The sequence below is a fragment of the Pseudoliparis swirei genome, chromosome 5 (genome assembly GCF_029220125.1).
Source record: "Pseudoliparis swirei isolate HS2019 ecotype Mariana Trench chromosome 5, NWPU_hadal_v1, whole genome shotgun sequence".
NCBI classification, from domain to species: domain Eukaryota; kingdom Metazoa; phylum Chordata; class Actinopteri; order Perciformes; family Liparidae; genus Pseudoliparis; species Pseudoliparis swirei.
The window spans coordinates 14,282,247-14,299,946 of NC_079392.1; the positions used below are offsets into that span (position 1 = coordinate 14,282,247).

At 43.6% G+C, this 17,700-nt stretch overlaps 2 protein-coding genes across 7 annotated transcripts in view; one reads left to right on the forward strand and one right to left on the reverse strand.

The window, feature by feature from the left end:
* szt2 (SZT2 subunit of KICSTOR complex) overlaps nt 1-9,927 on the reverse strand; it is a 95,240-nt gene extending 85,313 nt beyond the window's left edge. For 5 of the 6 annotated variants that reach the window (XM_056414259.1, XM_056414260.1, XM_056414258.1 and 2 more), the window contains exons 1-13: nt 9,783-9,925; nt 8,906-9,031; nt 7,916-8,089; nt 7,282-7,452; nt 6,258-6,380; nt 3,897-4,059; nt 3,583-3,689; nt 3,136-3,346; nt 2,226-2,396; nt 1,898-2,129; nt 1,652-1,781; nt 542-687; nt 289-441 (exon numbers count right to left, since the gene is read on the reverse strand). In XM_056414259.1, coding sequence (XP_056270234.1) covers nt 289-441; nt 542-687; nt 1,652-1,781; nt 1,898-2,129; nt 2,226-2,396; nt 3,136-3,346; nt 3,583-3,689; nt 3,897-4,059; nt 6,258-6,380; nt 7,282-7,452; nt 7,916-8,089; nt 8,906-9,031; nt 9,783-9,806 — 1,931 coding nt within the window. In that variant the 5' untranslated portion in view covers nt 9,807-9,925. Of the gene's footprint in view, nt 1-288; nt 442-541; nt 688-1,651; nt 1,782-1,897; nt 2,130-2,225; nt 2,397-3,135; nt 3,347-3,582; nt 3,690-3,896; nt 4,060-6,257; nt 6,381-7,281; nt 7,453-7,915; nt 8,090-8,905; nt 9,032-9,782 lie in introns of all 6 variants that reach the window. The other variant, XM_056414262.1, reaches the window with a different exon arrangement.
* Nucleotides 9,542-16,005, forward strand: ddx10 (DEAD (Asp-Glu-Ala-Asp) box polypeptide 10). The gene is made up of 3 exons (XM_056414263.1): nt 9,542-9,772; nt 11,224-12,727; nt 12,934-16,005. The coding sequence occupies exons 2-3, from the start codon at nt 11,378-11,380 to the stop codon at nt 14,053-14,055; spliced, it is 2,472 nt and encodes an 823-aa protein (XP_056270238.1). The 5' UTR covers nt 9,542-9,772; nt 11,224-11,377; the 3' UTR covers nt 14,056-16,005.
* Nucleotides 16,006-17,700: the final 1,695 nt, after the last annotated feature.

Genomic DNA, 17,700 nt, shown 5'->3' on the forward strand with positions numbered 1-17,700 from the left:
TCACCGTGGAGGCGTACAAGCAAATGTTATCTTAAAGAATTCAAATTAACACGGGGTAAGTAATTGATATAGATTTTGGTGGGGAAGTATTCCTGTACTAGCCTGTGTTTCACCTGGCTGAGAACACCTTTCCAATTTAGAAAGATTAATTTGAGAAAACTGAAGACGCTAAATACTGGCAGAAATATCAGCTCCCACCAGCTCCGATCTATAAACATCATCTTTAGTATCCAGCACATAAAACAACGACGCTATGACCCCATGTGGTGTTTCCAACTGCTGTCTCGCCTGTATATGAGTTTGACATAGGAGTATCCCTCCACCAGCACGAAGCTGCTCCAGTCCCTCAGCAGGGATGTGAGGGCAGAGTGGGAGATCCGACACTGAATGGTGCTGTAACGTCCATTGTTTCCAGCTGTATGCAGGTGTTTGGGGACCGGCCTGGAGTGACAGAATGAGGAATTTAATGAGGGACTGACAGACCTGGATGGACAGAGCCAAACACATATGGCAGATACTAAGCCTGAAGAGTTGTTCTAACATGTCATGTTCAAGGAGGATGGCGATGCGATGCATGTGCAGCCATCTCTGCCAGAAGTTAGCATCCATGGAGAGGATGGGTTTCCAATAGGAAGCAAACTGGGACTGAGAGGAGTCTTTGGATCCACTGTGCTGCAGCGACAGGACCTGGACAGAGAGGAGACCTTTCAGCCGAAGGAGGCACGCAGACAGAAGAAAGGCTGAGCGGATGCATTGATTACTCGGACTTACCCTCCCCTGTCTTTGACTCTCAGCTTCACAGAACATTTCTGTGTTAGACTATGAACTATTTGTTTCACTGCAGGCTCAAGCGACAGTGTGTGGAATCATATGTTTTGGTGGTAGTACCAAACTTTGGACACAGATATTTACATTGCTATATTCAACATCAATGCATTTACAATACGTAAAGGTCGATGCAGACACACAAAGCTCTAAACTCTACTGAGTGCACTTTTCTAGTATTTATAATATATTCATTGTGTCAAATAGCATCGCACTGTAAAAGGGAACTCAAAATTGAACGGCCGATCCGAGCTGAAGCCGATAAAGACCTGAATAACCTTTGTTATTTGTCCTGGAATAAATGTGGTGCAATACATCTGGCCCACTTCAGGCCAAAATCAGAAGTTAGTGGGAGTTACCGGGGTTTTTTGCCCAGTGGGAAAGTGGTTATAGTGGTTTTAATAAGAGACAATTCAAAAGATATAGTTTCCATAAAATATCTCACAAAAGCAAGCTATAGATAGTTAAATCTGCACTGGGGAGAGTTCTATTTCAGTGATTCTCAACCTTTGTTCAGTGAAGTACCCTCTGTAAAATATTTTATTTCAGCCATGTACCCCCTAACCAGCACAAAGCATTTTTGGTTGAAAAAAAGATGTAATACACAGCGCTGTGTCATCAGTCTAATTTAATATAGAATATATAAACTTACACTTAAGGATTTTTGAATGGATGCTAATTTCAAATATCTATTTTACAAATCTCACATACCCCCTGGAGTGCCTTCACGTACCCCCATTCGAGAACACCTGCTCTATTTGACCTAGACTGTCTAGGTGGTCTCAATATGCTGGTTAAGAATGATCAGTGAAGGTCTGCACGGTACCGGAGTCGTGGAGCCGGGGGGGATGTAGAACAGAGGAACTCCGTTTTTGGTGCTCTCAGGAATCATGTAGTTCTCAGGTATGGAATTAAATGATTGGAGGTGCACCAACATCTGATCAGTCTGGTTGATGCTGGAAGAACACAGAGGAACACATTATATATAAAGTATAATTTGATGTCTCACATGAAGGTGGAGCTACACAGTGGTTATATTGCAAGAATTCACACGTTCCTCCTTCAGGTGTACCTCTGCAGTGTGTTCCAGAAGCGCCGGATGACAGAAGTGCGGTACGGGCTGGTGATGGGTTTCCTCTGGGTGCAGCTGATGTCATGCAGGATGTCGTAGCTGCCCTCCATCGTCACCTCCACCCTGGTGGTTCTCTTGGCGGGGTCCAGCGGCCAGGAGGCGGCTGCCAGGTACTCGATGTGCATGTTGTGTTTCCATAACAGCACCAGCTTCACCTCCAGCTGGCTCCCACCTAAAGAAACCAGGACGAGGGTCAAACGGTGCTCCATCTTGATGAGCTACTTGCTCTTGGACTTTTCATAAATCAGAGACTTTTGTGAAGTTGTACCTTTGGTGAGGCTGATCTCTCTGATGGTGTAGCCCTCTCTCAGTCGCACAGACACCACGCTGATTAGATGAGCATGGACTTCCTTCTCTGTGTGCTTCTTCCTCCTCATGACCAGGGCTGGGTTCCCGCTGGCTGACACCAGGTGCTCATTGAAGAGTTTATGCTGGGAAACTACGTAACAGAGTTGGAGGCGTGTTCATTTTCATCATCATAGCCGTCATAATCATCAATAACAAAACGCCTATGTTGGATTACACTTCATCTGGAAAGTAATGTCAGCGGAGGCTACAAGAACAATTCCATAGAGTAAAAAAAGAAACAAATCAAACAGCAAAGTTCAGAAATCCACTTGAAATAGACTCAATGGGTGAGATAATGGCCGTAAAGTTCTACATTCTTCATATAATTAAATTCATCGAGAAATACAGTAACATTTTAAAAACATACTAGAATTAGCACCTCAGTTTAATGGCATCGCCAACCAGTCAAGTTGGAGTTCACATGCATGTCTGTCCCAAATGTCGTCATATTAGACATGTCTATAAAATGTTCCAAATTAGCATATTCATTGTTGACTTACTTACCATAAATGACTATTGTAATTACTGTGAACCTATGAAAAAGGGTTATGGGTACTGGTAAAATAAATGCTGTCTGTGTTAATCTTACTCACATAACTCTTTCAAAGTGTTTTCAGTTCATGAAAGTTAATTAAAACATTTTGGTAACAAAATGACTTGTTCAGCGTGCGGTTGTATTAAAAAACAATGTTGGAGACGATCAAAAACCAAAAGACGGAAATGGTCAAAGGATGGAGATGGGCGAATGGGTCCTGTGTTGCTCCCTTGTACCCCTCGAGCACCGACACAGACTCCATTTTAAGACTTCATAGTATGCATAGCTGTCTCACCACAGAAGTACTCGGAGTTCATGGACTCAGGGGTGTTGAGGAAGGAGTAGGTTAAGAAGGCCTTGTGGTAAGTGTTCATCCCCTGGCTGTTCAGATCCACGTCAGGACAGGTGGGCAGGTACGAGCCAAAGGTGGCTAACGAGATGAACTTCATCAGCTCTACGTTGGGGATGTAGCCAAAGCTGCAGTCGTAGGAGTACGCACCGCCAACCTGGAGAGGGACGCACACAATTAGAGGGAGAGCAGTCAGAGCACAAGGTGTCCTCCATCCGGGATCAAGACTGTGGACTCATTTTAGTCACAGAAGCCCTCTTGCGAGTTGAGTTGAGGTTATTGACGACGTCGACATGCAAACCACTGACAACACTGTCTCGTCATTATTTTTGGGATTCCATTTGAAAGAGGAAGTTAGACAAGTGGCGCATATGGAGACGTCATGGTCAGTACCTGCACAAAGGAGCAGGCAATGGTTCCACTCCTGAGCTGGTTGAGCAGGGTTTCACACACGGCCACGTCGGGAACACTCGTTACTCCATCTGTGATTATAATGATACCTGGAACACACACAGTTCAAAGACTATTTCTCATAACCTTCTTATTGTGAAAAGTGGTGAAGTCACATGAGGTGCTTCAAAGGGGTAAAAGATGACAACAGTATTTATCACACTCGGACTAAAAAGGATGCAGACAGAGGAATATGACGGAAGGTCAGTGATTGAGAAACTAAATGATCAACTTTGGGCACTAAAGGACAAACCTACCTGCGCTGGAGTTTGGGGGCAGCAGCTGAAGGGCCAGGATGCCCTGGCGCACCATGGTGACCAGACCCATATCAGCTGACACCATGGAAATACCTTGCTTCCTGTGGGGCTGGTCATCCAGGATGTTGCTATGGAGACTGGAGTTCTGGACTGGCTCCACAGGCTAAAAAGGCACAGAAAAAGAATGATGTATCATCATCAACACTTGAGACTAACACATACACAAGAGTTCATGTTAGACTACAAACACCAACCAGTACAACTATTCACATGGCACATCGAAGAGGGAGGCAGTCTCTAAGCCCGGCTTCTACCAATCAACGTTTAACTTTGTCACTGCGAACTATTCACTCGACAAAATCCAGACTGTCTGCTGTCCTGGCTCCTCATTGGTGGAACGAGCTCCCCACTGACATCAGGACAGCAGAAAGTCTCTACATCTTCCGCCAGAAACTAAAAACACATCTTTTCTGACTATACCTTGAATAAAAATGATTAGCACTTCAGTGGCACTTGAATGGCACTTACTTATGGTATTACTTATGGTATTACTTATGGTTTTACTTATGGTATTACTTATGATATTACTTATGGTATTACTTATGATATTACTTATATTACTTATGGTATTACTTATGGTATTACTTTTGATATTACTTATGGTATTACTTATGATATTACTTATGGTATTACTTATTCAATTCAATTCAGTTTATTTGTATAGCCCAATTTCACAAATTACAAATTTGTCTCGGAGTGCTTTACAATCTGTACACATAGACATCCCTGCCCCCTGCTTATGATATTACTTATGGTATTACTTATGGTATTACTTATGGTATGTTTGTAGTTTGACTTTCTAGAAGAAATGTTACTTGTTTATGATTCTTATTGTTCTGAGGGTGTTCTCATGGTTGAATGCACTTATTGTAAGTCACTTTGGATTAAAGCGTCTGCTAAATGACATGTAATGTGATGTAATATAATCATAGTAACTGCACCCTCTCACTCCACCCTAATCTTGGAGTTCCACGACACAAAGTGTGCCCATGTTCATTTTCAATGAAATGCCATTCAATCTCTTTGCAAAGGACTTGACCCATCTCAAGGCTACCAATAAAGACATGTACAAAAATAAAAAGGCACAAAACCACATAAAGCCAGGCACAACAATACGAGTAATGAGAAAATAGCAACCGATTATTGTATACTGGCATCTTTAAGCTGGATGAAAAATCATACAGCAAAACATGTACGACATACACATGACATGTATAAGTATAATACACATATACAGTCAGGACCATGAATATTTGGACATGGACACAATTGTCATCCTTTTGGCTCTGTACACCACCACAATGGATTTTAAATTAAACAATCAAGATGTGCTTTAAGAGCAGACTTTCAGCTTTAATTTGAGGGTCTCTACATCCACATCAGGTGAACGGTGTAGGAATTACAACACATTTTATAGGTGGCACCTCCTTTTTAAGGGACCAAAAGTAATTGGACAAACTAACATAATCATCGTTGTAATTGTCAATTTTAATACTTGGTTGGAAATCCTTGACAGCCTGAAGTCTGGAACCAGAGACATCACCAGACGCTGGGTTTCATCCCTGGTGACGCTCTGCCAGGCCTCTACTGCCACTGTCTTCACTTCCTGATGCTTCTTGGGGCATTGTCCCTTCAGTTTGGTCTTCAGCTAGTGAAATGCAGCTCCATTGGATTCAGGGCCGGTGATTGACTTGGCCATTGCATAACATTACACTTCTTTGCCTTAAAAAGCTCTTTGGTTACACTGTTCACCTGATGTGGATGTAAATACCCTGAAATTATAGCTGAACGTCTGCTCTTTAAGAACATCTAGATTGTTTCATTCAAAATCCATTGTGGTGGTGTAGAGCCAAAATGATGAAAATTGTGTCAATGTCCAAATATGTATGGACCTGACTGTATGTATAACTGCATTGTATTTTATACATTAACCATGTTTTTTGGTGACTAAAAAAGTTGACCATATTTTCCATTTCTGCAACCAGAATCTAGTAAATAGTTGAAAAACTGTAGATTTTTTAAAGGCTTAATGATTTCCTAAAACACCCGGTCTCTAGTGAGTATTCATGGCAGCAGGACCAATGTGTCACAATAAACAACCCAATGAGTTCATAAAATACCGCCAGTCCTATGCAATAAGAGTAGACACATTCACAATATTAATATGGATAAGAGGAAAGGATTCTTATGAAAGTATCTGCATTGCTTGTGATGGAATCGATACGGCTGGTTTAGATGAGATCTGTTGTTTCATCGGTAACATTTTGAAATACAATGCAAATACTGCCCATGAGCACTTGCCTGTTCGTGCTGCTGATATAAGACTTCTGCAATGTTGCTCTCCACCGCTCTGAGCTGCTGGTAGATGTGATGCAGGAACTCAACCAGGTCCGTTCTATCAAGCTGACAGCCCTGAACCAGAACCTGCAGGCGGAACCAAGGCTGTCAATAGGACTGCAACAACATCCGGGTCAAGAGCCCTTTGTGCCTCAATAATGCGTCTCCTTTCTAACAGCACAGCAACGGCTTATTATTGCCTTCATATCCCTTACTGAATCCATTTAGGTTCACTAACAAGTACCTGCAGCTTTCCAATATTTGATTTAATTCCCACAACCTGGAGCTAAACACACTGATCAGATAGAATTCATAAATTACATTTTTTTTTATTATTACTTCATTCATCCCAAATAACATTTTTGTGCAAATGAATTAAGATATACTTTGTAACATTAATGTAATCAGGACAAACTACCATGTATAAGAAACAATCAGAGTCTATGGCTGCTAAAATGTAACGCAAAATAAGAACCCTCATGAAAGAGCTATTTCAGGTGATACCTTGAATACACTTGAGTTCACTTTCTATTGGATAAACAAAGCATGTTGAGTACCAAGAAGTGGATTTAACCAAGTTGAATACTCTTTAAAGAGTTTAACACTTAATCTTATCATCCTGCAGGGACGTCCAGGGTGACGTCCCTTTTGGGTGTTGCTACTTTTGGCTAATAATACTTTTGAATGTAGGACTGTAACTGGTAATGGGTTATTTCTGATCTGTGGTATTTCTAAAGGATTCAACTACCTCTACAACTACTGGTTACACTTCCAAGAGAGCACACCTCTGACCACACCCTACAGTGATGCTAGCTGAGGTCAGAGGTGAACCACACATGGAACATTCATCCAGAGCGGACAGAGAACCAACGAAGTCGCTCCATCTGAGAGCATTCATGCCAAGGCTCGTGAACATCTGGGTCCCAACATGTGTACATAAAACACCAGTGAACAAAAGCAGGAGGACATGCAAGCTACTTGTAATGACCTGATGGGAAGTGAGGCCAATGATTGATGAATACGCCAAGATGGTGATGAAGATCTTGGGCTTGAACGGTTGATCGGTTCCTGGGACTTTGAACGGCTGAGCCAGACCGGCCAGACACCTGGACAGGGCATGGAACACCTCGTCGAAGATCATCTCTCCTGTGCTGTCGTCCTGTAGGAAGCAGAACAAGATACACCTCAAATAAACAACTCATTTCTGCAATAGGCAACTTCTGAAGCATCTTGAGTTACTTCAGCTGCTGCTTGAAGTATTGTGGCTTGCAGGGTTTATATGGCCTCGTGGACAAATATGATAGCTCCCAAACATATCTGACATTAACACGCTGCAGCTATTGCTTCTTCTCAGTTGACACATATGCCGACGCTGATGTCTGCATGGGCTAGCTAGCCCACTGTATCACCATCAACAGGACACAAGTCAGACCTGAACGCTGTCAGATTTACATAAAACAGGCAGCTGCAGCAGCACAAGGTGAGACGTGCAGACAGAGACATTAGAAATATGTATTCATATATTTTTGGTTGGGAGAAGAACACTTTTCCCATCTCATTTGTGTCAACCTCGTTCATTCAGGGAACAAGTTAGCAACCCCTAAACCGTGTTTAAGTCTTACCACTATCCCTGTGGAGGGGCTGAGGTCCAGCTCGATGATGAAGCGGTACCTCCGGGCCAGGAAGGTGGCTCGGGTGGACGGCACCAACATGTAGGGGTACATGGTGGGGGAGAAGTCCGTCTGCCATCCTTTGGGTAAGATGCTCAGCAAGTCCAATTCGTTCTCCGAGCTCAGCTGTAAATAAAGTGAGAGTCAAACAAGACACCAGCGACTTCTCGCCTCACGGCGTTTATCTGGTTCAGGAAACTCTAAAGGTCATGGCTTTTATTGTTTACTTTCATAATATCTTTTCATCCATATCTCAGAAAAATATTAAAGCAACTATATATAAATACATATAATATATATTTGTATTTATTTATTTCATTAAAGTATATTGACACTTCTATCCACTGCACTAATAGTAATATCGGTCTGGCATTGGTGTTCAACCAGCATAGCACACACAACTACAGGTATGTGTCAGTGGCATATGCCGACCCTTACTGGCATGTGTCCCCGTGCTCCACTGACAGATACTGTTTTTCATGGACAGCTACCATAAACAACTAGTACCTTTTGCCATAGCATTACACTGGAAGATAGCTATAGCATCACTGTATCTGTAATGCACTACAAACAGGTTAAGTACCCAGAAGACTGAGTTTTTATCAGCTGCCGAACTGAAACACTGAGGATGCAAGCAATGACATGTGAGGTATCATCAGGAAGGATGTAAAAACCGTGGGATCACAACACTTAATATCCCGTTATGTTGCATTTGCCTTTATAGGGGCGAGCATCTAATGTGGGTCAACTGGAGGCCTACTGTCTCCTGTGCTTGTGGTTATTCTGCTCTCTCATAAGTCGTGCCATATAAAAGCAGCAGTCTAATAATGGTTGCACTCACCACTTCCAACAAGGGTGGCAAAACATTATCCTGTGCCAAACTCTGGGCTACGGGGCCTCCTCGAGGACAGGAAGAAGAAGTAAGGGGCAGGGTCAACTCACCAGTTCAGGCTTTGATGCCGGCCAGATGACTTGGTTAAGTTTGCCAAGGAACCACGCCAGACGCACGTGCCGAGAGATCCGGTACTCCTCTTTCATCAGCAGGTAGATCCGGTCAGCCTCCTCCACCTTCCCATGAGAGAATACAGTACATGTTCAGGACTTGCGCTCACTGGTCTCAATTGGCAAGCGACTTGATCATTGCTTTATTTAGCTCTCAGTGTCCATCATGTTTCCTTGCTTTCAGAGTTCATCAGCGGTGATATTCTGATTTAAAACCTTTCATGGACTTTTAAAGAACCCCCCCCCCCCCATCTTCTTCACTCAAAGGTCAACTTGTGTCCATCGTCTCCCTGTTAGAGACACTAGCGTCAAGTGTGCAGCATATAAAGTTTGGGTTTCACTCAAATAAAATGCATTTTAACGGGTTACTTGTATGCCGAGTTCAACAATAGATCGAGCTATTTTGCAAAACGTCAAATATAATGTAATAATCCTAATGCACGTTAAGCTGAGCACAGAGCAACATTCAACCCCTTATTGGTAGTGTGGTGCTGGGCGGTCTCAGCCCGGCGCTAACGGGCCGGACACACGGGGGACGTCTCAACTTGAATGGACCGACACCGACCGTGGCTTGAGTTCACTTTGCAAGTCAACACAAGCCACGGTCGGTGTCTGCTCTCGCTAGCTGTCGAGCTAACGCGCTGCTAACACCGGTCCCGACCCGTCCGGAGGGGTTAGCAGAGCTTCATCTGCTGGAGACGACTCTTGTTTTTATGCGTCACTTCGGACGGGACTTTTTTGGTCAAGGACAAACACTCAAATGGAGAACGTGCGCGTGTTCTCCCCTGTGCCTTCTACAGAATAAAGGTAATGTTACCTCGTTGTCCTGTCTCTCTGCCATGCCGTGTATAGCATAGGGACAGCGGGGACGTTAGCGAGCCCCAGCGGACCGATATTCACTTCGGGTTGGGGGAAACAAATCGTCCCAATACTTGTTTATTATCTGTCTTGTCAGGCATGGGGGTTCGTGCAGAAGTGTTTGCTTGGATAGGGTGACAGTGCATATATCTTCCGGTCCAATCTTTCAAAATAAAACGCGATACATATACAGAGTCTTCAGGTAATGCACTCCTACATTGTATCTATGTAATAACATGTATTTATTCATTTAATTACGAACAATCAACAATATAATTATGTACATGTTTTACCTCATCTCGTATTTTTTTTTATTGGGTTAATAGGACAAGAGTTTAGTTTGTAGAGAGCATGTGTTCCATGTGTTCCATGTCTTCAATAGAGTGTCTCAGTATGGTGGCATATTGCTAGGTCAATTGTTTCATAAGAATTTACATTTTTCAAGCAAGCAAAATTATAAAATCGTGGTATCAAAATGGTGACAAGATATTTTGTAACATGCCTTTTTATATTCTCTAATACGAATGCAAAAAATGTTGTTCATGTTTCGTCTTGAAGAGGTCGTATATATCCGTTCATTAGATTTTGTTTTGAAATGACGTTCAGTTAACTTCCGTGGAACTTGTTTTTAACCGGCATGTGATCCGGAAGAGTTGCGGCCTTTCTTTCTCCTCCGGGAGGAACGCTGCAGAGCGGCTGACTCGACAACTAGCTGGGAACATACAGTCGATGGAGATATGTGCCAAGTTTAGAGTGAAGACTAAAACCGATTAATACATCAGACAGTCGGCCACAGAGTAGTAAAGCCACCGGTAGAGTTGACACAACTTGGACTACATACATTTCTTTGACGAACAAGTTGAAAGTTGTTTACTTCAGTTCTTCAGTTTGCCAAATTGCATTTCGATAGTAAAGTGCTACTCCTTACTGGGTAGTGGGATTCTTTTTGCCCAGAGTAGTAATACTAATAATGCATTGTACTTGTAACACACTTTTCATTCAAAAGAATCTCACAGTAGAGCTTCACATGTAGCGTCAGATCCTTAATTCTGATTGATAAGGAGTATAAAATCTACTTTAGGCATTACATTTATTCGGTGTACAAAAAGCAATCTATATTAAATTAAATCTAATTATATTTGTGTGTTACTTCACTACTTAATGTAACGGGTAGAGTTATTTATAATAACACTTTTAATCATAAAGTAAATGATCAACCATTTGCTTATATAAATAGTATATTAGCAAATACATTGCTGTGCATTCAAACGACCCTAAAACATTAGTAATTCTTTGACACAGCATTACATTAATGTACAGGATAGGGCTCGAACTAAAAGGTGAATTTTAATGTCAATTCTATCTTGATCTTTGCTCTGTGCTCTGTCTGTGTTTTGAAGGTTTGAATTCAGGCGGAACGAAGTGCTGAGGACAAGCGAGTCCGACACGCGCGCAGTGATGACGTATGCTAGATGCGACGAAGAGCAGTCTTCTCCACGCTGTTTGGTAGGAACTCCAGCCTGTGTGTTTTTCTTGCTCCGTTTATCTTAAAACATGGAGAACAAGGGCGAGAGTTCCACCGGTAAGAAACCCAAACCCGTGAATTTGAAAGACAGCATCGACCCCGTCAAAAACTTCGAGAAATGGAAGAAAAAATACAACAAGACAAAAGCACAAGTGAAGCGAGACCGAGTGCAGCAGAAGAAGCCCGAGTGGCAGGTCGAGCGCGAGTACATCGACGGGCTCGTGAGCAGGTACGGTGACATCAACGCAAAGGAGGCGATCAGGTTTTCAGACTTCCCCATCTCAAAGAAGACCTTGCAGGGCTTGCAGGGGGTTCAGTGCCGGCAGCCTACGGAGATTCAGAGGCAGACTATCGGCTTCGCGTTGCTCGGGAAAGACGTCCTCGGCGCGGCCAAGACCGGCTCCGGGAAGACTCTAGCTTTCCTCATACCTGTGCTGGAGTGTCTTTTCCGCCACCAGTGGAGCTCCATGGACGGCCTCGGTGCTCTCATCATATCCCCCACCAGAGAGCTCGCCTACCAGACATTCGAAGTGCTCCGCAAGGTGGGCAAGAACCACGAGTTCTCCGCGGGGCTCATCATCGGCGGGAAGGACCTCACGATTGAGTCGGAGAGGATCCATCGCACCAACATCGTCATCTGCACGCCGGGGCGGCTGCTCCAGCACATGGACGAGACGGCGACCTTCCACGCCTCTGACCTCCACATGCTGGTCCTGGACGAGGCGGACCGCATCCTGGACATGGGTTTCGCAGACACGATCAACGCCATTGTGGAGAACCTGCCCAAGACCCGGCAGACGCTGCTGTTCTCCGCCACGCAGACCAAGTCGGTCAAAGACCTAGCCCGGCTCAGCCTCAAAGATCCAGAGTATGTGTGGGTGCACGAGAAGGCCAGGTTCAGTACGCCCGCCACCCTGGAGCAGAACTACGTGGTGTGTGAGCTCCACCAGAAGGTCAACATGCTTTACTCCTTCATCAAGAGCCACCTGAGGAAGAAGATAATCGTCTTCTTCGCCTGCTGCAAGGAGGTCCAGTACCTGTTCCGCGTCTTCTGCCGCCTCAGACCCGGCATGCCGATCCTGGCGCTGCACGGCAAGCAGCAGCAGATGAAGAGGGTGGAAGTCTACAACGACTTCGTCAGGAAGCAGAACGCTGTGCTCTTCGCTACTGACATAGCCGCCAGGGGCCTGGACTTCCCCACGGTCAACTGGGTGCTGCAATTTGACTGCCCGGAGGACGCGGACACCTACATCCACCGGGTGGGCCGGACCGCGCGGTACAAGGAGGGCGGGGAGGCGCTGCTGCTGCTGCTCCCGTCGGAAGAGAAGGGCATGGTCGGCCAGCTGCAAGAGAAGAAGGTGCCCATAAATAAGATCCAGGTAAGGCCTTGAGTGTTGGAGAGCGCACACACACACACTCACACACGCACGTATGATGTATGGCGACACATAGCTGACGCTATATCTATTAAGCCTTCATGGCACTGCTAGTGGGCCAAAACTCTTTAAAATGTCTAATTGCCATATCAGCATATGGATTTGACGACATCTGTATTGCCTCATTTTGTTCTCTGCTTTGGTTCCAGGTGAACCCAGACAAGCTGCAGAATATCCAGCAGAAGCTGGAGGCCTTCCTCGCCCAGGAGATGGAGCAGAAGGAAAGGGCTCAGAGGTGCTTTGTCTCCTACCTGCGTTCCATCTACCTGATGAAGAACAAGGACGTGTTTGATGTCTTCACGCTCAAGATCCAGGAATACGCCGGCTCCCTGGGCCTCGCCGTGGCCCCGAGGGTGCGCTTCTTGAGCAAAGCTCAGACACAGAAAGCCGAGAAAGAGAAGCAGAGAGAGGAAGAGCAGTCCGAAGGGGAGGACGAGCTGAGGAGATTCAAGGCTCAGCTGAAAGGAGGCGTCCCTCAGGAGGAAAGTCGGAGCTCAGATTTAGAAGATTCAGGCGCCGGCGAGGAGAGTGGTAACGAAGGAGAGACACTCCGTCTGGGTACAGATGATGACGAGAGTGACAACGATCTAAGAGACCTGCTGACTGTCAAAAGAAAAGACGTCTTCAACCTGACGGGGGGCGCGGAGGAGCCAGAGGAGGTTTTCAAAAAGAAAACGGAAAGAGAGACAAAGTTCAAAGAAGCCAAAAAGACCCTCAAGAGAAACTTCCAAGTCAACACCAAAGTGGCGTTCAGCGAGGAAGGGAAGGCCGTGCAGCTGTGGCCCCCGGCCCAACAGGGAGCGGCGGAAGAAGAAGGGGATGATGAGGAGATTTCGGGTATCAATATGCAGAAGGCCAGGGAGAGGCTGAGGCGCGAGGACCAGGCCTTCGACAAGCAGGAGTACAGCCGCAAGGTGAAAGCCAAGCACAGGGAGCAGAAGCTGAAGGCCAAGGCAGCCAGGAGGGAGGCCGGCAAGCAAGGCCAACAATCTGACGACGACGAGGAGGATGATGTGATGGCGTACCTGGCCAACAACAGCGAAGACGAGTTTGACCCCAGCACCCTGCCGGACCCAGACAAACTGCCCACCGCAGAGGAAGGTCAGGTGACGGCAGCCAAACGGCAGCACAGCAGCGATGAGGAGGAGCTCGCAGCGGGGAAGAGGAAGAAAGTGAGCCGACAGAACGATGTGCACAAAGCCCTGGACACCGGTCTCTCTCTGGCGGAGGACGAGCAGCTAGTCCTGCATCTGCTAGGAGGTCAGAGGTAGAGGAGGCAGAGGGGGATTCAAAAAACGGGAAGAAACGACAAAGCCAATTAGTTTGAATTGGTCTCGTTTGAAGAGTGACGACGATGTACTTTAGCGTTTAGAAGTGGTATCGTAAAGCGTCCACGGCTGACCTTTAGTCTGTAGAACAACTCCTACAATCCAACCAATACTATCTTTTCATTAATATCTTTAAAGGTGCAATATATGGGATTCAGATCATTGATATATAACAGCGATATAGTGGAGTAATATCTGCCTGGGCAGCAAATAGAGGGAGAAGTGTTGGTAAGAGTGGGCGTGTCCCACTGGTGACGCACCGCTTCATGACTCAGCTAAACACCATTGAAGCAAATGCATCCAGTCTCATATCTTTAGCACCGTTAAGTATTATTGAGTATTAATGTTGAGTCGCTCAGGGTTGATCAGCTTCGATTGACAACAAACAAACGCCATTCTGATTTAATTTCTATTGAATGTCTAAATTCGACAACGTTGGTACTGCAGCGGTTCCGTTATATATCAAAGGAAGGTGTAAACCTGAAGTAACACTTGACAAAGCTCCTGTTCTGTCCTGATAGGTTGATTAGTCGGTGGACGTGTGACTCGTCTTGTAATCAATGACATGAATTGTTATTGGCAACATTTTGTAATCTACTTATATAATAAATTTGTATTGCTCATTTAAGTGTTCAGTTTAAAGGTTTGAACGTGATTGCAGTCATGTTTTGGTAGGATCAGAAGTTAACGGTGTGATAAATTACCGCTCAGACAAGGTTCAAACCCCGCCCCCTTCACACCCCCACTCACCTGACCAATCAGTGCTTAGAGCGGTTTATCACCAGGGGAGTGATGGAAAGATTAAAATGAAAATAAGCAGTACAAATATGGTTGGAACTAAATATAGTAAGATTCCATGAATAATAAAAATGAACATTGCAGTTATATCACGACTGAAAGACGGCATGGATTTCCATCAATGTTCCTGGAGATGGAGCTATGTTGCAAATGCTTCACCATGAATCCATGTTTTCCCCATTCTACTCTGGTTGATATTCTCATTGATTGAAATGCCATTCCACCAGGCGGAGCTCAGCTGGGCTGGTGACTGGGATCGGGATGAACCTGCAGTGTGACGGTTAAACATGATTATGATTACCAGATCAAATGTAAACACGGCCCTTGCTCCACGTGGAGCTACATCCTTCTGAACCATGCCTTGTCCTAACGGAAACAAATTAACATACCCTGAAAACTTATAGAATATATATATTTAATTATATATAAATATATTTATTATAAATTTGTATAAAAAATGAAAACAAATTTTCCCGTGGATGCTGTCAGAAATGGGGAGTCGGATAGTTTTAGGCAACCTGAAGTGGTAAACATGTTATTTTATTTTCATCGGTACACATTGTCATACTAACCTTTATTCCTACATGTTATAATGTATTAATGTGCAGCCTGTAGATTTCCAGAATAAAATCAGCCCGCACCATCTTTTTACTCCTCAGTAAAATCGGCTACCTGTGTCCATGTGTAATAGATTTTATATAATGTATATTTCCACTTTAAGCCCAAAAGGTCCTCCGTTCTGACGGAGTCAGTGATCGGGCCCTATAATGATAGTAATAACAAATATACATTGTCATTATATATCATATGGTTAAAGTCATTCATGAACCAACTTCCCTTTCTTTGGCCTGAACAACAAGGACTCGTGAGCTCTGCTGAGCCATGACTCTGTTCCTTGACTCTGTTCCTTGAGTCTGTTCTGCCTCGACCTGGTTGTCACGATACTAACATTATAACTTCTATACGATACCTGGCATAAATATCAGGATACCAGATAAGAGCACAAAGAGTTTATTTATTCACATTAACATTAAACCAGTTTGACTGAGGGTTAAGATTCATAACTTAATATTTTAAATAAACTTTAACATTGAACTAGTGCTGTCTTTTTACTTTTGACCGAATTGTTTGCAATTACATGTGTAATATAACTATATATACATACAAATATATATCATACCTGCAAACTCATGAGGGGTGAAAAAGGTGACAACGGGCTGGGGGGTGGGGGTCCTCTGCTCTGTCTAAGTCAGTGCCCACAAACCCTTCTAATAAGAATATAATAGATGTGTGTATATATATATATATATGGCCGCCACACCTTGAAATATTCAGTAATATTTATTTTGCATGGGCCCAGGTGTGAATAGGAGCGAAGCCCATTCAGAGAAATCTCTACGGTCCACTTGAGCGACAATCACACAGGTTAACAAGTCCCACGTTACACTATTTTACAAATCAAGTAACTTCCTGAATTGTGTACACTTGAACACTTTTTTAATTTCTAAATTATTTTAGAAATAAATTCCTTTTGTTCCTCTTTTATCCAATAACCAATAATATAGAATATATAATAAACCTGCCCACCCACCCTGTCTGTGATATCTCATCAGAGGCCCACACCCCGGGAAGTGGCTGAATGGAGAAGGGGTGGAGGGGTTTCTGTGAGATTCAGACTGAATTCCTGCTGGAAATCACTTCTATATACAGACTCTGGTTCGGTGCTCCGTGACGTCACTAGCGAGTAGCGACGTCACAGCACAGAACCAGAGTCCTTACATGTCATGTGACAATGTTTCCATGGTGACGGACAAGGTCACGGAGATCGAAGGCACTGACAAGAAGTGACTTCCACCAGGAAACCTGTTTAAACTGTATATGCATGTACATGTTGTGTATGTATATATGTACTTATGTGTGTGCATACTACTGTTTATATCTGTCACGGGACACAACATGTAACTATCTAATCTTTCATGGAACAATGTAATTCTCAGGCCAGCAGACATTGTACAATGGTGGTAAAACGCTAGCGCGCGATTAACATCCGCTAGCTAAACGGCGCTAGCCTTAATTAACTGTCTTCACTTTAACTTCTACACAGTTAATAACTGTCAAAATATAAAAGCGAGCGAACATAACATTAATATATATATATGGTGCTTATGTACGTTTCTCACCTGTAAACACCAAGAGACTCGCATCAACAGCTGCGTCACTGTCTGTGTTACGCTGGTCTAACTTGTTTGTTTAAGACAATAATTACAGCACCAGTCATGGCAAAACCCGCTACTGCCCCTACTGGCGAACACAAGTATAACAATATTTAAATTCATTCAAATTAGGAAAAATTGGAAAAGTAGCACATCTTCAAATTTAGGAAGCTGGAACCATAACATGTTTTTTTAATTATTTAAAGTGAAATTATTATCAACAATTGTTTTCTTCTCTTAAGCAACTAATTGATTAATCTAATAATATTTTTAGCTGAACTTTGGTAGTTTTACAACAAAATGTATGAAGTAGAAATATTATTAATGATATAATGATAGTAATAAAATATATGCGTTGTCATGATATATCATATGGTTTCGAAAACAGTCCTGATCTCACGCGGTGCATTGTGGGTAATTCTCTCCTCACAGGCAGGGGGCTCCACTGAGTAAGCAACAATTAAGGCTGAACACTATTTTTTCACTTAAAAATAAAAATGCAAATACTTTTATACTATATACATATGATATGAAAAAAATTATAAATAAAATACATATTGAATTATTATTATTTATT